This window comes from Lonchura striata, chromosome 4 (assembly GCF_050655825.1).
Source record: "Lonchura striata isolate lonStrDom1 chromosome 4, ASM5065582v1, whole genome shotgun sequence".
NCBI lineage: Eukaryota > Metazoa > Chordata > Aves > Passeriformes > Estrildidae > Lonchura > Lonchura striata.
The window spans coordinates 8,417,058-8,438,619 of record NC_140706.1 but is presented as its reverse complement, the minus strand read 5'-3'; the positions used below and the strand labels follow the sequence as shown (position 1 = coordinate 8,438,619).

At 36.8% G+C, this 21,562-nt stretch overlaps 1 protein-coding gene across 9 annotated transcripts in view; it reads right to left on the bottom strand.

The window, feature by feature from the left end:
• Window positions 1–21,562, bottom strand: part of NSD2 (nuclear receptor binding SET domain protein 2) — a 97,004-nt gene that overhangs the window by 24,578 nt on the left and 50,864 nt on the right. For 7 of the 9 annotated variants that reach the window (XM_085578481.1, XM_077782714.2, XM_021535661.3 and 4 more), the window contains 9 exons: window positions 18,027–18,192; window positions 15,900–16,066; window positions 15,038–15,529; window positions 10,623–10,767; window positions 9,516–9,593; window positions 7,971–8,089; window positions 5,806–5,910; window positions 4,551–4,632; window positions 3,456–3,580 (listed from right to left, as the gene is read on the bottom strand). In XM_085578481.1, the coding sequence (XP_085434607.1) occupies window positions 3,456–3,580; window positions 4,551–4,632; window positions 5,806–5,910; window positions 7,971–8,089; window positions 9,516–9,593; window positions 10,623–10,767; window positions 15,038–15,529; window positions 15,900–16,066; window positions 18,027–18,192 (1,479 nt within the window). The remainder of the gene's footprint in view (window positions 1–3,455; window positions 3,581–4,550; window positions 4,633–5,805; window positions 5,911–7,970; window positions 8,090–9,515; window positions 9,594–10,622; window positions 10,768–15,037; window positions 15,530–15,899; window positions 16,067–18,026; window positions 18,193–21,562) is intronic. The other 2 variants (XM_077782716.2, XM_085578485.1) reach the window with 2 other exon arrangements.

Below are 21,562 nucleotides of genomic sequence, written 5' to 3'. Positions count from 1 at the left end.
ATTCCTCTAAGGAAGATGTGATGAAATTAAAATAAAAGCACCTCTTCAAATCTTTCCCAGGCTTCTTTAAGCTGCCATCTGCTGGTCAGCTCAGACTCTAGGGTGTGATGAACGACAGGCTGGCTAACTTAGAGAGTATTACATGTGCTTTATTTTGTCCTCTCTTAGGAAAAGATTACAGTTTCTTTGACAAAGTTTGTAAGCAGCACCTACGGTCTGCACTATACTTTGACACTTATCTGCTGTCAACAGATTCATCCAGTTTAATGAAGCCAGACAATAATCACAAAAATTGATTGAAAAGCTAAAGCAGATATGTTTCATGCAAACACACCAAGTGTGCCAATAATCCAGGAGTAATGGTAATGTAAAGTCTTTTTTATTTATTAAAAAAATACTGGTGACACTCTTACTGGCACCTACTACATTATTGGGGGGGTGGAGGGCCAAGGTTAAAAAAGAAATTAAAATACACCACCTGCATCTCTTCTCACAAATATGTGCTTTTGGATGCTTACATCAAGTCTTACATAGCCAGTAAAAAACTACTCCCAGCTTTTGCAGACTCCAAAGTGTTGAGTATCTTTTTCACATCTGGCCCTACCAGTTTCTCATTAAGAATTATATTTCAACAAAATCATATTTCACATAACTGATTTGAGTCAAGTGCCTAGAAGTAAATTATTTTGTTTCAAAATTAAATGTACGTATGAAATTCATTTATTCCTGTATAAACACTTCACTGCTTCTGTCCACCCCTCTTAAAACAACTTCAAAGCCCAATTTTTTTAAGGGAGTGAACCTTTAATCTCTAATATGTCACATCTATAAATCTGTTTGAACAAGTCCACACTCCCACTCTTATCTCCCTTCCCAAAGTAATTTATCAACTGAAAATTTGGCCTTGTCTGATTTTATAGTATTTCAAATAAACTCCATTTTAAAAATATCCCCTTATAACAACAAAAATTGTTAAAAATATTTTTTAAAATGTCAAATAAGATGCATCTTTCAAACAAGAAAGAACTGAGCACATCTTTCCTAGAACCTGGTTGTAAAGGACAGACATTTAAGAGATGTGTAGCTAACAACAGTTCTTGCCAAATAACAGTCACATCCAGGTTCCATTCTGGAACAAGCTGTTCACAAAGAGTATGGAAGAAAAAGAAAGGAGAAGGGGAAAAAAAAGACCAGGATCCTCATATATACACCTTATGGAGATGTATGTTCATGAAGAATACAGAGAATTTTTCCTATACTTGTTAAGAGAGCACCTAAACCAACACTTAGATGTATTATAGTGAACACAGAAATGTGAAAGTTAATCATTAAATCTATTTAAAGTTGAGAAGAATTACATCCTACTCAATCAGCTGTGCAAGGCTTTCATCATTACCTGACTGTGTTTATTTTTAAAAAACTTCCCCTTAGTACTGGGAAAGTTTCTCTCCAGATGAATGCTCTCAGGACACACACATATTTAGCTGTTTAGACAAGTGCTAAATAAAAATACAAAAGGGAAAAAAAACTTTTAAGAGCCACCCACACAATCCAGAATTCCTGTCTTTCCTTGCTTTGTAGAGCAGGTCAATATTAATTTCTGAAACACATGCCTGACATTTTTGTTTTATTTAACAGCAAAAATATAGCTAATATAGGAAACAAACTGGGCCCAATCCTTAGCTGGTCCAAGTTCAGGTCAGTGTAGCTTTAACCAATCCAAGGATTTAGTCCATTAATCTACTTCCCCCTGCACCCAGTCCCCAAAAATTATTTAACAAGGTGTATTTTCTGTTATGCTGTTTGGGACTTGTTTTTTTTTTTTTTTTTAATTTTAACCCTTTGAAAACAATTAAATTCACTTTCTAGTTTGTTTATCTGTGTTCTGCAAGCAGTGTATAAAGGTAATTTTTCTCAGACCTTTTACTGTTCAGCAGTAGCTGGGTAAATTAGTGCTAAGTTTTAGAATTTCCATCTCAGCCATATGTAAGATACAACCATATCCTTGCTTACATATGAACCATTATGTTACAACCCACAATCCTAGAAAAAACAGTCTTTTGTTAAGAAAGACTTCTGGATAATTCATTTTATAATCACAATCTCGAGAAAGAGAAGAATCTTTCTCCTGAGTGCACAATATATAGAGATGCATATTTTGAGTCAAAACCCCCCTGATTTTTCCTTAAACTACTCTGGTTGAATAGAGAGTCCCAAATAGACCATTACACAGCAAGTCCTACCAGCAAAAGCAATCCAGCAGAAGCTGGTAAGCCAAAAGATGGGAGTCTCTCAATTGAGAAAACAAAGTAAGCATTACTTTATTTGGCTGCTGCTATGGACATTATTTCCTGTAGGACCTCCTTTGCTTGTTTTATTGGGGTACAGGAGGGAGTATTTATTGAGGTTTTTTAGTTAAAATGTTTTTCCAGTTACAGTTAAGATATACAGCCATTAACATGCAATCTTTTTCCCCTACCCAAAGGTAAACTGTTTACTGAACATTGCCTAGATATTTTAACTGCATTCATTACAGCACCTCATGCATTTGTTAGGGGAGATGAAAGTCTCTAGGAGAGCTGGAAGCCCTAATCCCTTGTTAGCAGGCAAGTATTTTCTCTACAGTTTTTGTAACACAGATTGGGTGAAGCTGTTCGTCTATGGCTATTTTACTAAATCCTACCAACTATGGATCCAAACCCACCTGCAAAACAGCATGCATACTTCACCCTCATGCTGCCACTCTTTGGCTGATTGGTTTTAACAGTGTAGATGACTTGGGGAATGGTTTAATGGATTGTATGAATGCACTTCTGGTACCTACATTTCATTTATTGTATGTCAACTGAGAAGAATTACAGTTCCAAATATGCAGAGCTAAGACTATGATTAGCAAGTATCAAAAAGATCCATCTTTCACTGCCTGTTTAACTCTACTGGGGTTGGAGCTATTTGCATCACAGAGAAATAGCACTAAAACAGCCTGAAAACTGAGTTAAAAGGGGCTCTGCTCAGAAAACTGTCCAGTTCTAGATCAAACAGAGGATTAGGAAATTTGCTTCGATATAAAAGCTATGGCAACATGACAATATTGAGTTACATAATGTAACTAATGTAGTACACTTACATAAAAGTCTGTAGAAGAATATACAGAACACACTGGCATTTTACTTTGCCTCTAATAGAAGGTTACAATTCTAAAACGTTGTTGGTAAATACATTAAAAACCACAATAATATCTCGACGTCCCCAAATCAGACGTTTGTGTTACAATAAATGATTGCAATGCACATGGTAACAGGTTTCACAGAGGCCAAAACTGTAACTTGTCTAGAGCACCAACGTTAGAGAATTCGCCTTTGATTTTTGCTTTTTTGTTTTTTTTTTTAAACAAGATTCACACCTGATAATTTCGGTAATTAAATGGCTGTGTGCAAACACCACTTTTTTTTTACCTCATTCTCAGTTAAGGAAGCTGAAGGAGATGAACTCTTGCTAAAAGCAAGAGTTGAAGATTCTGCTGCTGAAGCCCGATTTCGCTTCTTCAGAGGTTTACATGCATCAGACAGATTTTTCGTTGCTGTAAAATAATTTTGGTTTACAAAGTGAAGTTTGGATCTTTAAAATGTTATCTCCCTGAAGCCATTTAAAATATTCCTTCGGATAAGGAAGGAATTATTTAGGTACATCTTCTGGGCACCTACATAGGACTGAGTGAACATGAAGCTTCTGAAGCCATGTATTTTGGCTTGATTTTAAAAATAAAGGTTTTCATTAATCAAGTATGTGCTAAGAAATGTTTTCCCATTTTTTATAGTCTCATTTCTATTAAAATCAAAGTATCTTGTGACTTAAGACCTCTTTAAAGCAGAGGTAGCAGTTATATGAGAAGGCCTACGTGAGCTCATCACAATCTGAGTAGCACTAACACTTTTTAAGAGAAAATTTATATGCAGGAGCCAAGTACCACACATGAGCTGTAGCACATCACCACTTCTACACCGTGCAGGACTTGCTGAAGCTCGCTTATCTTTGGCAAATCACTGTAACACCTGCAGAGACATGCTCTGATAGCAGTTACCTTCAACTTGAGCATCATTAACAAGTCTGACTTTGGTGTTTTGATCCAAGGTTCTACAGAATTCCCTCTCATGCTCCACACTGCCTCCCATCAAGCACCATTTCGAAGGACTAAAACCCCAAAGTACCAGATGACACTGATGGCCACTGCACTTGTTTTACTGGGGCAGTGCAGTGGGCAAGCAGGAGCAGCAGGGTTCGTTCCCTGCTCACCAAGATCTCTGGGCACCAGCTTTAATCTGGTGCCATCCCACGGGGAACTTGTGAACTGCTGCTCCCAGCCAGCAATGCACAACTTCAGTCCAGGAGCTGCAGGAGGGCAGTGCAGAACAGGGCTCCCCCCCAGCTGTGGCACAGTGCCTGCAGCTGCTCACTGAGTCAGCAGAATTTAGCTGTCTGCCTCAGACAACCTGGGCATTTTAAAATTATTTAATTGAAAGTTACATTAAAACTTATTCTGACCACATTACCTGACTGGTTCTTTTGTGAAGAGGAGGTTTCTGTGACCTTAGAAGAGTTTGTTTTTGCTGTTTTGTCATTGCTTGTCTCCCTCTGTCACAAAAAAAAATATGAAAAAATAAAAAAACTCCTAATTTATGAGTGGTTGGATACAACTGGCAATTAGTTCTGGATTTATGTTATTAAAAAGAAAGTGTTTCTACAAATATCTGAATGGTAATTTAGTTAAACTCATTTACAGCACAGGGTACAAACCCATAAACAAATTAGAAATATTAAAGAACACAGTACTTCAGCATCCCACTTATCCATCCCAAATTCAGCATATCAAAAGGGGGCGTGCTAAACACAAAACTTGTAAATTATCCTTACTGCTCTTTGTACAAACTGGTCAAATTAAAACCTTTAATTACTAAAGGTAAATTGCAGAATTAGTATAGAAATTTGATAGCAAACCCTGTGCAGAAATCTAAGTCTCAAAGAGGCTTGCTTCCAACTCTACAGCTTATAGCAGTGCCATTTTTTAAATTACTATGGTTAAGATTGTTTCAGCATTTCCAAAATAAAACCACTATTTTCAAGGGAGAATGAACAGCACCTAAATTTGCTCCAGATTGAGAATTCATTATTAAAAGTTAAGGCAAAAAACTGGGGAAGCTTTCATCAAATCTTTGTCAAAATTAAAACGCTGCTCCTTACACATGCCACTTTTTTCCATTTCTTACATTACAAATTCATTCAAATTACTAAAACTGTAGCTTAGAATACTTAACCCTGACACATGCTCACCTGATTAATAAGCACAACTCTACTGAACAGAAAGCTTTACACACATTTCCAATGCTTTACATGCTTTTTCACAGTCTTCATCTGACAATCAATTTTACCAAAGATGTGCAGGTGAACACCTCAAAGGCCAGGGAACTGATTTCCTTTGTAAAAATAAACACAAATGGCTACAGATGTGCCATGCTGTGCTTTTACTGAGCTCTAAGCTGCCCTACCACCAATGCCACCAGTATGGGTTTGCTAAGATTGCTGTTACACTTCTGGGCAGAAATGAAAGAAAAGAGGATGTCAAGAGGATGGTGCCAGACTCTTTTCTGTGGTGCCCAGTGACAAGACAAGGAGCAATGGCCATAAACTAAAACACACAAAGCTCCACCTCAACATGAGAAGATTTCTTTACTTTGGGGTGGCAGAGCATTGGAACAGTTGCCCACAGAGGTCGTGGAGTCTCCATCTCTGGAGACATTCCAAACCCACCTGGACACATTCCTGTGTAACCTGCTCTAGATGACCCTGTCTTGGCAGGGGGATTGGACTGGATGATTTCCAGAGGCCCCTTCCAATCCTAAGGATTCTGTGATTCTGTGAAAATGTACAGGATAGTTCATTCTTAAAGCACACTTTACAGAACCCCCATTTTGTTAATGTGCATTTTATATACATCATCAAAGCAACAACGAATAAATTAGTTTTTCAAAACTTCCATATGGGTACTTATGGCTTGGTTACTTAATATGAAAACATTCTGATCTTGTAAATAACAATTAAGGACAAAGGGAGTATAACCCACAACTCTTGTGCAAGAATTAAAATGTCATGAAATTAAAGCTCCTCCTATCCAAATGATTGTAACAAAAACCTGCAGGTAACTGGGAACAGCAGAAAGAAGATGTCTGGTTAGTGTTTGCCTTTTTGAATCATTACATAGATATTTTCACTGTCATTCACTGAATGTTCTACTAAGCAGCAGCATATATACCTGGAAGTGCCTTGGGATTTTGAAGGCAGGAAAAAGACTAAGAAAGAATTCCTAAAACAAAGTGTAAACCATAAAGGTCACACCAAAGTGTGACCTTTCGGTGGAGCACAACCCTGCTATATGCAATTAGGAGTTTCCAAACTACCTAATATATACACTCAACAAACCCCTTGTAAGAAGTTCTGATAAACTGACCAGGGAGAGAACAACATTTTTAAAATGCACATTATAAAGTCAGCACCATTAGTGCCATAAATATTATGGGGATCATTAATCTCATTTAGTTATTTATTTTCCTGCTGGTATAGTCACATTGAGTCACAGCACCAAAGATACCAGAACCTCTCAAGCATGAACTATACTGCAACCACCTTTCATCCTACTTCTGAGAATGTAGGCTAACTGTAGTGTGCAAATGCTGGTGGGACAGGAAAGTACCTTCAGAACAGTCAAATCAAGGACTTTATAGGAGAAATTAATTATAAGTAAACTTCATTATTCCATGCATCTAGTGTATTATAATATATTCAGATCAATTAGACAAGTTTTAAAATGTTTGAAAAACTGCACATGAATATGCAATGACTAACCCATTCCAGCAAGAAGTGCAAAAACCAGTTTTGGCCCTTCTGTCTGCAGAGGTAACAACATTAAGAATTATTTCTGTCCCTTGCTAATCAGCTCATTAAGCCTATCTGAAATTCTGGGGTTTTTTTTAAATATTAAACTCTAAGACAAAAAGTTATCTTAATATCTACAATATCAACAGAAGTAGCAAAATAACCAGCCCACCAAACAAACTGACACTTACAAATAAGTCCTCCACAACTTATTTAAAATATAAATCTACTACCTTTCATTCTATTAGGTTGTTTCTTTTGATTACTGCACCACTGAAGTTCTGAGCTTAGATCTATGGTACTCACACTACAGTATGGTACTCAACTAACACATCTGAACACATGTGTGAGCTAAGCTTTACACAAGTAAAACCCATGAAATTCTCTGCTCTACATGCATGACCATAAACCTGTGCCCGAGTCTCCACAAGGTTTGTGCTGTGTCTGCATACACAGTGACGTATGTAAGGGCAATTCTCATTCTCACAAGCAAGCTAACCAGAAAAGGAGCCTGCAATTTGTGTGATAAACATACTTTTACTGCAGAAATATAAATATACTGCAGTCTCCTAACCCAAGAAAATGGTCAGCATGCCACTCTAACGCGTCCTATAGCCTTCCTGTTTGTGGAAAGTAGTTTTTCTGATTTGTTTTAATTGCTTTCCTCTCTTCTGACTTTTGTCTAAAGTAACTATTGACTAAAGGTATTTCTTTCACAGTCTGGCAAAACTAACTCCACATCAGGAGGAAAGAAAAATAACTACAGAGCATAACAATGCAGAGAGGTCATGCCTCCCTCTGCACATTCCTTTGGGAAATAGTTTAAGTAGCAAGTGGAACTTGTCATACCTCCATCCTCAGAATCAAAGGAAAAAATACCACAGTGGTAAGCTCACATGGATCTCTGAATACTGACAACAGTTTGGTATGATATATGGACATTTCTTTTTTAATCCTGAAAATGGAAATGCTGACAAACTTAACTACAGCAATGTGACTGGTGCTGCTATAAATCGACCCCAACAAACCAACGACATAATTACCTTCCGATTATTCTGTTTATCCATCCTGAGTCTTTTCCTAGGTGCCTCCTGAACTTCAAAATCTTCTGTAGGCTCCTTTGTCCTCTTTTTTTGGTTTCTTTTATTTCCATGTAAATTACCTTGGGATGGGGGATGGGGGAAACTCATATGAAAAATAATCTAAAACCCATTTTGAAATTATTTGAACTGATCTAGTTATTTAAGGTACTTTTCTTTCAGTCATTATTTTTAAAACATGGTTAAACATTAACACAGTTTGATGACCTCTTAATGCTTAGGGTCCGGTTTCTGATGCTGAAGACTAAGTCTAGAACAAATCTAAATCAACTGCTTCATACTCAAGTTATTTTACAAAGATGAGTCTACCTATAGGAACACTAGTTTAAGATCTGAATGCTACTGCCCAACATTTATTATGTATCATCAGACTGCATGTGACTGAGCTATGCAGCTTTTAACTCTCCTGCCACTTTGTGACAGTTCTTACCACTAAAATTACTTTCTAAGTCTGCTCCTAAAGCCTACTTTAAGTGGTGACATCTATTAAGGGGCCTCTAAAAAGATATCACCAACTGTACAGATTAATTCTCTTTCTGGTATGGCAATTCCAGACTCTAACAAGCTGATTTTATTTTACATGAGACCATAAGATCCCTTGCCTTTATGGACCAGAATCCTATGAACAGAACCACACTGGCCATTTTAGACAACAAAGTTATTCATGTATTTAGATGGCTGTTCACTGTAAAGTTCAAGCAGCTGCTAAATACAAAAGGTCAGTGAGTAATCTACATAACCCTGCCACATGTTCCACTATTGTCTGCACCTCAAAAAGATAGATGAGGGTTTGGGAAGTGGTCTGTTTCATCAAGATGAATTGACAACATAATTAGACTCTCCAGTACTCTCTAGTTTATGAAGCTACAGAGTATTATTAGTATGAAAACTGCAAGCTCCATGGGCACAAATATGTTAACTGAAAATTGCCCTACATCTACAAGCATTCTCTTCCAATGGGAAAAAATGTCTGTAAATATCAAAAATAAAGAAACTTGAAAATATGAATAATTTTCAAATTAATGTTCTTATCTAAACAATCTAAGAAATATTCTATGAACCAACTAAATCCACAAAGGAGACTGAAATGGCTCCAGGAGAACCTGCTATTTACAAAAAGCCAGCAAAAGAAATCCCACAACATTCTTCCAAGTTTAAGACAAGAGGATTTGAGATGGGGAACAAGTGAACTGACATATTTTCATCTGTAGGTAACTATAAATTTACACAATATATGTACTAGAAACACCTGGTACAGGTACAATTTCAATTACATTTCTTGCAATATGACACTGAGGAAGGTGAACAAAATTCAGCACTACAGTGTTAAGATATTTAATTTGGGATCCATTGAAGTTCTAACGTCAAGGAAGACAACATCTGAGATAAAATAAAGAGATTATGATACGTGGGCGATTACATAAAAAAATACACTCAACAGCTACTTATAATGATGAGCTATTTGCACAGAACACAAATTTCAATTACTTCTGGATCTTGATCTCCTTTTAGGTGAGTCTTGAAACACTTTACGTTTGGCCTCTCCAATATTCTTCAATGATGAACCTTGAGAGATACAGAACGTGGTTTTTTTTTAAACTGATATCCAAATATTTAACACTTAAATTTTAAAGTTAAAAACTTTTCAATTTTCCACAAAATGATGTTATTTCACACACACACACACACAGAGATAGTTAACAAAACTGACTGCCATTTTATACAAGTTTTTCCAGATCTCACAAACTTTCAAACACTCCCTCTCATTCTTGTCATTGCCCAAAGCAGCACCTGTTGGCTTCTAATACTTCCATAGTAAGTCCTCTTACAGTGCTGTAAAGCTATTTAAATTTGAAAAATGATAGCTAGTTAAATTTGATAAAGTTCATGCAAATGGAAAACTATCTTCTTCCTCCTCCTTTCTCAAGTAAGCGACTCCAAATCCTCTCATATATTTTGGAAAATAATTGAGACTGTTCATCAAAAACAAACACCAGAAAAAAGCAACAAAAATACAAGGAGAAAAAAATAAAGTATCTGCAAACTTTCACAAAGTCCTAAAAACTTTGAGTAGCACAGTAAAATGCCAAATGGCTGAAGGGTACAGAATAAAGTTTGGAATAGTTCTTCCTGAGTTCATGATGATGTGAAGTAATACACTTTAGGCTTATATGAAGAAAAGGTGTAGCACTGATTAAATTTTTTAAACCATTTCTAACTGTTCTATAAAAACAACATCTCAAATTTTACTAGCAGTTAACATTTCATCTTCCCTTCCCACCATCCACTTGTAACAAGCAGTGGATGCAATGGCAGCTGCTTATGGGCAGAAGAAGAATGAGAAATCAGCAATGTCTAAACAGCAGAAGGTTTACATATAACAACTTTTCAGAACAATGAGCAAGAAATGTAGACTTCGTGGGTTGCGTTTATTGTAACCATTGGCATTCCTTTGCTATTGGCACAAACACCAAGAATTAAAACTGGAAAACAGTGAAAGCTGTTTTCCCTACAGGGTCTCAAATATGTGCTTAGTTTAACGCCACTATGTATATCAAATTTAGTTAGAGTACACTAGCACAGTTTTACGTTTACCAGAGTCTTCTTCAGATTTGGGAGAGGTCACTATGGCAAACTTTGTGTTATAGCGAGCTTTCTGTTTTTCACTAAGCATGTTCCACTGCGATTCGAGCAGCTCTTCAATCTCCTCACTTGAAGCATCTGGATGTTCAGCAACCACCTATACATGCAGAAATAGGGTTCAATTAAAAAAGAGTGACCATTGGAAAGAATGGTGTACACACTTCCATCATTTTGGAAAGTGATATGATATCTAGTATTTCTGCTGTAGACAGAACTAGAATAAAACCTACTGCATCCAGTTTTGCTTTGAATAACCACTTCTCTCTCTGTGTCTTTAAAAAAAATTAACTAGCTTATTCAGAGGTATTAAGACTAATTTTGGAAGTATCTATTTGCCTTTTACCATTCAAAAAATGGAGTAAGTGGAGTAAGTATAAATCTTGTCCTGTGGTCACTAAAAAAACCCAGGTATTGTTTCTCAATGAAGTTTAAATATAGACCCACAAACAACAGGTTAGCAATACTGGAATATACGTTTGCCCCATCAATTCAGAGCAAAACTCATTAATCATAGAACTCAGTACACCTAACTCAGCAGAGAGATTTACAAAGTTAGCATCTGATGCAACATTTTCCTGTATTGATTCATCATTTTTGTATTAGGCATATGAACACTAGGAACACACAAGCTGTGCATCTTTTTTAATGTTATAAGGAGGACACATAATATCCATCAACATGGAGTTTATAATTGAGTTTCTAGGAGTATATTCAACAACAACAACAAAAAAATCCAGTATTAAAAAGAAAGAAAAAATCCTCCCAAACTCCTTCAGCATACTCTGACTTCTACTTAAAGGAAATCAGATTTGATTAATCATACAAGTAAAAAAAAAAATCTACGCTTTTACAGAAGTGAAACGGTAAGTTTAAAAACAGTCCTCATCTCATTACGAGCATTCTCCAGAATCCTATCTAAGTGATGCAACTGATACCACAAAAACACAGAGCAAAGTAAGAAGTAAGTCAAGAAAGCCATTTGTTCAAAGAGTAACACCATTCAACAGAACACAAAAACAATTTTTCTGGTAAGGTGAAATGATTAAACCTAATTTCATAGAATTTAGGGTATTGAAATTACATTTCCTGTTATCAAACAGGATGCAAGTGTGACTGTTGCTTTCCCAGGTGTTAAAATAGTTGCAGTATCTCCCTTCCATTGGTCAGTGTTTAGTATGGAAATCCATGCGGAGTACTAAGAATTGTCTTGCTTCTTCTATCTGGCATAATCCATCTGCATAAAGCTTGAGGAGTACAACTAGCTTTAAAAGCCTCTACTCAAAATTTGATTAAAATTCAACAACTGGATTCACATTAATGAAAGGGAGGAACATAAACCCACAAGACACCTCCCTTCCACAAATCTCACTTCTTCAGAACATGAAATTAGCATAAATTTTCACTGTTGTCACAAATGTACAGGTCATTGTGCTCAATAAGGGCACAGAGCCATTTAATTCTCCAAGAAATAACTAGATTTATTTGGAGAAATGAGATACACATTATCATAACCTCCAGTCTCAACAAAATAAGAATAAAAATAACTTTCAGCTGACTAGCAGTACTGTGAAATGACAAGGAAAAGACACTCAGAATTCTTAATGGTGAAGGGACCCTTGAAAGTAAGGCCTCCAAGAAAAATGCTCAGCAATCTTTTCCAGTCTCCATGTTAATGAAATTATTCTTTAATTTTCCTCACAACAGACTCAAGGCCCAAATCAATTAATGTAAACAGTGTAGCTCTCTGCCTCTCATTTGAATGATACTTTTATCTCCACTCAGACACTTCCTTCCAATGCTTACTAGCCTTGTATTTTTTCACAGGGGAAGCACACAATACAATAGTACAAAATACATCTTTACTCCTTTGGTAACAGCACAAAATACTTAATGCATCACTACAACCACTAAAGTGCTCCAAGCTTTCAGCACCTCCCTCAGGGATGTGGGAAGTGTGTCTCTTAAATAATTAAAAACATTATCCAGTTAAATAATAATAAAATCAAAATATATGAATATCACTACCACACAAAGCAAGACTCCAAGCAAAACACTACAGAAATGGCTCTACTTTTAAGAGAGATTGTTATTATTAGAGGCCCCACAAGAGGAGTGAGTCTTCAGCCACCCCCTTCACTTCCATCCCTTCCCAAGGCTGGGGACAAAGAGCCTCTTCTGGATCTGTAATGTTCCTTTTTTCCCAGTCTCTACATGCATATCCTAAGAAAGCCATACACTAAACTCTCCAATGCTACCACTACAAGCAGCTCAAAACCAGGCTTGTTTTTTAGCCAACATTTTCACTCTTTCCAAAGCATCAGAACATCTACAAGACAGCAAAACAAACTCTTGGTGAAAGTCATGCAAGTTGAACCAGATAAGCCTAAAGGAAGGGGCACTCCAAATACTAGATTGGATACAATCTCCACCTTCCACCAATGGCATGAACCTGCCATTTTAAAAACAACACGAAAGGCCAAAAGCATAAATATCTAAGTTGATATTTCTTCACTTTGCCAGTCAAGTTCCAATTAAGACAAAGGGAAGACAGTTTCTTCTCATGATCAGTTAGAGTTATCTGCAGCTTTCACAACCTAGTTCTGTTCTACCCACAGAAGTGTTTCTGTACCTGTTAGAATGGATCACACATTCAGGCAGATTTGGGTTTTCATGACAGATCTTATTAAAAGGTATTCTAGGCAGAAATGGTAGGATGACCCCTCTCTAAAAATATGTAATATTTTTAAACTTATTCCGTTCTACTTAAACTTTGTGCAACATTGGCCACTATCATCAGTGAGAATTTCAAGTTTAAGAAAGTTTTTCAATTTCCTGAAATTACACTAAAGAAAAAGTATTTCCTCAATTTCATATATTTGAATAGTCTTCATATTTTCCAGCTATTAATTTGAGAATTACAGTATAACCACAGTAGGGAACAAAGCCTGACAACTGGCACAGAAAATAGAAATATCAGAGATTCAGCATATCTCTTCTCTGCCAGGTGTGTTTGGCTAAGAGTCCATAAAGCCAGCCATCATAATCTCATTTCTTCCAGAGAAGCAATTGTACCTCCCTAAATATTGCAAAAGACTTCTTGCTACTTACATTGAAGGCCAAGGAAATTCCTCCTTGCAATGTCACTTACAGAGGAACTGTGAATAGAACTCACGTGTCTCCAACATGAGACAGATGATTTACCCACACAGCTTTTCATAATTAATATGTCAAAACCTGTATTTAATGGTATGGCTACAAAACTATTTCCTTTCCATAGCCAGCAAACTGCAACACCTATACTTTTCTCCAAAGCCACTAAAAGGTTTATTTAACACTGTGCTCATTTTCATTCTCAATATTACCTTAAGTTTCAATGATCTAATAAGATCCCAAGTTGAACCACAACTAATTGACCTCCATCCAACAGAATCTGCTTTCCAGTATTTCTTCATAAAGTTTACATCTATCAATTCTTTTCTAATACAAATATGCTACAATGATGTCAACCATTCAGTAGCTAAAGAGTATGACAAAGTCAGCACTAACTTCCTGATCCTTCTCTGAACAATGTGTAATAGTACAAGTACAAGAAAACATAAGCTATCAAACTAGTTTCAGATCATGGAACAGTACTGTAAATGGAGCAAAAGGTTGTAAGGAAGAAAAATGGTAAGTCCTGATTTTAAAGTAATGAGCTACACAAGCAGTAGTGCTTTTACACTTTTAAGTCTTCCTAGAAAGTGTTGATAATAAGATATTTATTTATTCTATATTGTATTGGAGTATAAGTGCCTCAAGAGGACCTAGTTTTTGTCCCAGAAGATTGTACACACTGACAGTGATTTTTACAAGCTTTGGTAAGCAGCTTCTTTCGAAGCTCAGCAAAAGGTTCTGGATAAGTAAATTAAGTTTTGAGGTGTTCAAAGATAAGGAAACACACAGAATCAACTGAGCCATGTCCTCGGAAAGAATGTAAAAGCTACCTACAAGCAGATTGCCATGAACAGCATAATCTTTGTTATATTTGCCTGAGCATATATGTATGTGTATGTATTATATTGTACATACATTAAAGACAAAATATGGCTAATACAAAGGACTACTGGTTTATGTGGGAAGATACTAACATAACTTTCGCTTGAAATACAAAGGCAGTTATCACCATCTTGTTTATATTGCTCACTTGCATTCCCTTCTTTCTCCATTTCTGTCTAGAGTAAGATTTGATGCAGGCTTAACTAGTCAGACCCAGAATATTATGGATTGTGCAGTAATACTTAATTTTTGTTTACCAAAGTAAAGTAGTTTCTTCAAGTACAGAAATGAGAAGAGGCAATCAACAATAGTAACAGCTAAAAGAGACTAACCTCATCTCTGTACTTCTGACAAAAGACCAAAAACTGAGATACTGCATCGCCCTTTCTGCTTCGTGGAGTAGATGCTGGCGTTTTCTTTCTATTGAGAGGGGAGCCTATCCCTCTTTTGGATTCTGCCTGTTCAGATGACTTTTGAGGAGTAGTATTCTTATCCTGCAACTGACTGCTCTCTTGCGTATCATCAGCAGCAGAGAGTTTTGATGTCCTTCTCCTCCTCTTGCTAGGAATGCCAGACTCCTTCATTGATTTCAGACTGGGAGTGGTTTCTTCACTTGAATAGCACGACTCATCCATCTCCTCCAAGGGTTCCACAGCAATGCCAACCTCCTTTGCCACTCGAGGATTCAGATGAGGCCTGTCCCTGACATAGATGAAGGTGTACTTGGCCTTGCGCTCCTCCACTGGCATGGCCACCGCTTCACTGGCTTGCTTCACACCCATCTCCCACTGCGGCCGCAGCTTCCCCGACACCGGCTTCAGCATCTGCAAGAGGAGACAGCTCCGTGAACAATCTGCCCACTTGTGATTTCAAAATGTTGACAGTAACATCAAACAAACCCCCAGGAGACTAATTGTCATGCAGATCTGTAATTCAGAGTTCAAATGGAGCTGTATTTGATAACTCTAATACCACAGATGAATCCAAGACAAAGCAGAAGAGTACTAATGTTTGCTGAATAACAACCAGTGGTAAATCACCCCATCCTTTGCATCTGCAAATGAAATGTAAGACCCCTGTAAAACAAGCTGTTTTTAAGCTTTTTATAATACCTGTTTATATCTGTTAAAGCTGTAGATACCGTAATGTTAAAATAAAAAGCTCCAAATCTTGTCTGATTTGATAACCTCTTACCTTTATTTTCTCTGCTTTATTGAGGGCTTGTCTTGCACTATCTTGGCATAATTGTTCAAACTGGTCTTTTTCTTTGAAGGGCACCAGGCTCTTCTCAAATATCCAGGCTCGCTCTGGGGCATCTCCGAAAAACTGAACGTGATACTGACGAAAACTCTTTTTCTGTCCTGAAAATTAAAAAAACCACATGTATTTAAGATGCAGACTCTGGTAAGCCTCTGCACTTTCAGACTTGAAGTCTGTAAGCTGCTACAGTTGCCATAACAAAAGCACAATAAAACTAGATAACCTTTCAAAAACCCACTTAAACCAGCCTGAAAGTCTCTAAGATATAATGTATGAAGTCTGACCCAAAATCTCAATGGTTTCATTCCCAGCAAGAACATGTTTGGCTAAATTAATTCGAGGTTACAATCACCTGCCAGTTTTCCAAGTATATTAACTTTACATGTAGGTCTGGGTGTTTCTGAAAATGAATTTAGTATTAATTTCTCAATGAACACTGAGAAAGTTCCACAGCTGGGAGAGCTTTTGCACTCAGCTTCCTCTCTAAGTCTCCTAAACTTTATTTTTAATATTCTTAAACAGAGACTCATACTTCATCTGGTTTTAACCTCTGCATTCAAAGCTTCATAGTAATCAAGATTTTTCAGGAATCAAAGAAATCACTAAAGGATTTGTCTGGCAGAAGGGAGAATGGAATGAAGACTACCATTTTGACATCTAAATATGAAACATCTTTTTCTTCTAAAACTAAAAATATTCCCTTTTTTCCCCTAGAAAAACAGGAGGAATATTGTCTCACTGTGGCACAATACAGGCATATAACCTTTGCCTTCCAAAGGTCTCAGCTATTCGACAGAGATGGAGATAGAAACCACTTTCAAAACTCAAAGGGTTCATAGTTAACAATGAATTTCTAAAAGGTAGAGGGTAAGAGATCACACTTAAGATGTCCTCCAACACCTTGTTCAATGAACTTGTAGGTTTGCTAAGTGTTCAAATTATGGTCTTGTTTAGAAACAGGAAAGGTTTTAACCTGCACTTCTGTGTTTGCCAATTCAATCCTGCTAGATCAAATATGCTCCCTACAGTACCTGTGGTTCCCCCCCAGTGTCACCACACCACTTTGTCCAACACATAGACTGGACAAACTCAGGTCAGGATGGACACCCAGCAGGTACAAATAACAGCCACAATTCTGTTACAGGTGACTTCAAACTAGGTCTAGATTCCATTAGGTTATTAATACACTGCATATCTTAGACTTAGTCACCAAACAGATCTAGCTGATGGCTTCATACTCCATTTTTGGAGTTTCTAGAGTTAGAAAGAACTTTCTTTTCATGGTGATTCAGCCAATAATGGTGATTACTTTAATAGGGGGATTAATCTTGTTGTAAAATATGGCTTCTGGAAGGGTAATATGAAATCAACCTAATTAAAGGTATGGGCAAAAATTTTAACATATACATGTAATGTTTTGTAACAATTACAAACTTACACTATATATAATAACATCTATGAGAGCTGAAAGAACTATAATGACTCATCTGAGATCAGATATGAGAATCTAGAGGAAGGGCAGAGGGAAAGTCTTGGGATTGTAACCATCACACATCCAATCTGTAGTCTAACATATGTTCCAGTGTTGTGTAGCCAGGATCAATTCTCTTGCTCAGCAATTACTTTGGGCTCATCAAGAAAATGTTTAAGTAGTGACTACAGAGCTCTTCTGACTTAATCTCTGACTTAATCTATTTTACCAGGATGCCTGGCTGCATACAGAGATGCCAGAGCCTACATTTCCAACCTCCTTAAAGATCTGCCAAGAGCCCATTTGCCAAGCAGACAGGCACTGTGCTCCTTCTGCACTGTGCTGCTGGACAGCTGTAATTGCCTAATTAAGGAGACTTAGTGCTGCCACTAGAGTCACTGAACCTAGTGGTGAATCTTCAGGTATCCTCTGAGAGCTCAATTTGTACCAGTGCTCCTTGATAAAATAATGGCATTCATTATTGGTTGTTACATAAGGAAACTTAATTTTTTGGCCCACAGAATCCTATTATCATTATTATTTATTATTTATTATTATTATTATCACCTGAAGAAATCTGAATGACATACCTTTTAGTTTAGTGTAGGCATGGAGAACAGGATCAGCAGAAACCATACACGGCCACCATGGGAAGCCAGACACTTTTGACCAAACTAGATCTCCTATATTATACTTCAACAGATGGACTTTTTCCTCTTTGATGGTACTTTGAGCTGGATCTCTCTTAGCAGGAGCCTTAAAAAGAAAAAAAGAAAAGCCAAACTGATCATCATCTTTTATTCAGATATGCACCAGTGGTAATAGAAGGAGGAAAATAAGAAATAGTACATAAGAATAAAATGCTGTCATGTTTGCAAACAATAATTGCATTTCATGTGTCATGAAAACTTCAAACTTTAAGTCATAGCTTTTGTTCTCTAACAGTGAAAAAAATCCACACTGCAGTTACAGTTTTGTTTTAATCTGAAATATTAGCAAGTAAGCTGTGGTTTACCTTTATCTTTTCAAATAACTTCTGAGAGACCATCAGGAAGGCTTAATTTGATTTCAAATACATTACCTGAGCACTGGATGTAGATGTGGAAAAGTCAACCTCCCTCTGTATTGAGTATTATTAATCCAGTTAAGTGCTATACACACAAATGTACTATCAGATTAAAAAAAAAACCCAACAACATAAAAAACCAAAACCAAACAAAATCTCCAGACTAGAACAGACTGAAATACTGTCTTTATGTCTGAATAGAAACTACAAAAATAAACAGTTTTAAAACCCCAAGCCCTCCATCTTTCAGCTGTTTTTTCACATACAGAGAACTTGTAAACATGAACCATTCCCCACATAACTTTTCTGAGATTTTTTTTATGTTCCAGCTCTATCAGTAAAAGTTTGTGAGTGCTCCATTGATGCTGTAAAGCTATTTTAGCTATTGGAAAATGATTACAGAACTATTTCCACTTCAAGGGACAGATTTAGCTACAAGGGTGTTTCATGTTTCCCTATGACAGACATATTTTTACTACATCATAACAAAGTTCAGCAACACAGACATCTATTTACCAAATAAAACCATTAAACCATTTCACAGAGTTAGCTGCATTTTGTCTCTTTGGCTTCATCTGTTCTATTTAATATAAATAGAGTGCACCTTTATCTAGGTAAGCACTAACTGTAAAAAAGCACAGAAGGTGTCTTATTAAAGACATATCACGTATTTTATAAAATCACGCATTCTGAACCTCCTTTTTGATTTTCTAGTACTAAATTTATATGCAACATTTGTCATTCATCTTGTACAGTACCAGCTCATCATTCAGAAGGCACTTAAAATTAATGACAAGAGGCAAGAGGAAAGAAAGAAAGGAGACAGTTAAGAAAGTAGAAATCGATATTTTAGAAACAAGTACTTGGAGCATTACACTGAGTCAGAGTAAGTCCCTTCACATTGTATAGATTTACAAATCCAGAAAATGCTCCCATAAATAATTACACATTATATTCCAAACACAAACAACTAAAATCTTTCATGTGCTGCAACTGCATAGAGATTTACTTGCAAACACAGAGAGGCACAACCAGTCAAAATCCCTAAAACTCAATGTACTCAGAAATCCATTCTCAAAGCTTTTAAAACTCTACTTGGTAAATATACATGAAGGCATGTCCTCTTATTGCTAGGGACAATTACTCATGTAGTGATTCAACTTTTCTGATGAATACAGACTTGGTTCATGTGACTCCAGGAGGAGCTACATTCTCATGTCTCAAGGTTTTTGGCTCTCTAAGGATCTAAGACTGTCAGAGAACCCTTCCTGCAAGCTTGCCACAAGTCCATCACTCTTAACAGACCTAAAAGATTCCAAGCAGCTGTGAAAAATCAAATGCTCTTTCTGGCAATTAAACATGATGTGAAAAGTTATGCTTAAAAGGCAAAAATTAAGAAGCCCATATGTCAGGGGCAGGTCTGGAAAAACATTAATCCTAGCACAACAAACCAACTTCAGCATTTCAGCTGAAGAGATACATTGGAATCTTTTTTCAATAAGTCAACTTTTCAGAAATGTGAAAGTTAATCAGAAGCCTGAAATTCACTTTTAATTTATGACTCCCTGCATTCTTCAGAAAGTGCAAGTAAGCTACAAAGATTTATGACTCTAGTCTGAGAGGGAGCTGGCTGGAATAATGAAAAGGCTCTAGCAGTGCTTCTAACTGCAGTATAATATAAAAGGGTGGCAAGTACAGGGGTGAATTTTGCATTCCAATGTGTCTACAAGCACTTCACAAAATTTTAGAAATGTCCAGAATTCTCTTACTATACTGGATCATGATAAAAAACTTGAATATGACAGACTCTGACAAAACCTGCTAGATTTATCTGTAGTGGGCTTGAAGTACTTATGTTTTTTTTTCTATTGATAAAACATTCATACTTGAAAAGAATGGCAAAATACAGCACAGCATTTTATATCCATGGAGCTCTCATATTAGATTTTTAAGAAGTCTATAGAAAATATCACCACTTTCTCACTTCCATCTTACTTTCCTGCACCATTCTGCTTTAGTTTGATTTTCTTATTCTGGGAATTGCCCTGATGTGTTAAATAGGTATCTCAACAGAAAACAATGAGGTGCAATTCCTGGACATGCAGCTTATTCAATACTTCCTCTCAGAAACATTTTTGCAAAACAAATGCAGTTACATGTATAGATTTTACTTCAGTATCCAGGTAGGGTTATTTTAATTACTAATACGAGGGGGGGGAAAGAAATAATTTCCAAACAAATTTGCCACCCAATCCCCTCATGCTATCTCCTCTGAGGACTGAAGCTCCTTTATAAGACACTTGTATTCTCCGCATTTTTAAAGAACAGGAGATCAATCTCAAGTTACAAAATGATATAGAAGAAAAGTAATTCGTCCTACAGTTTCTTTTTCCTCCCAAAGGAAACAGAAATTGTTGATTAGGGAAGTCTGAACTCATAACAATATGTGGTCAGTCAGCACAGGGCATCTGACTGCACCCATGAAGATGGAGAGGCAGGACTAGAAGCACAGTCCTGTGGGCTGTGTGAATGCAGGGAACATCTCCTGCCAAGCCTGACCAGTTCTTCCTGAGATGATACTTAAGCAAACAAATTAAGATGGGAAACTCCTGGTTTAGAGCCCAACTGTAAAGAAAGGGAAGACCACACAAAATCAAACTGTTTTAAAATACCTTCCCCTTAAATTGTGGCTCCTTTGTGTCTTTTTCATGACTTCTCTTTTCTTGAAATTGTTCTCACTTGTAATTAGATCTCCTATCCATTAATGTCAACAGGCTTCCTGTGCTGCAGAGGAGCACAGAACACCCTCTGGTTCTGCCACTGCTAAGTCTGGACTGCCCTACACATGCAGCATCCCATTACCTTTAACTGCAGTTTTCCCAGAATTAAAACCATTTAATTATACAATTTCCTTCACCTCTCCATCTTTAATTATAGGCAAGCGCTGCAGCCTGAGGAACTCCCAACTCAGTCACCATAGCTCCAAACATGAAACCAGTCACACTAAACATCACAAGGAAACAACTTGGGATCAGATTACTTTTCTGCTTTAAGGAATTT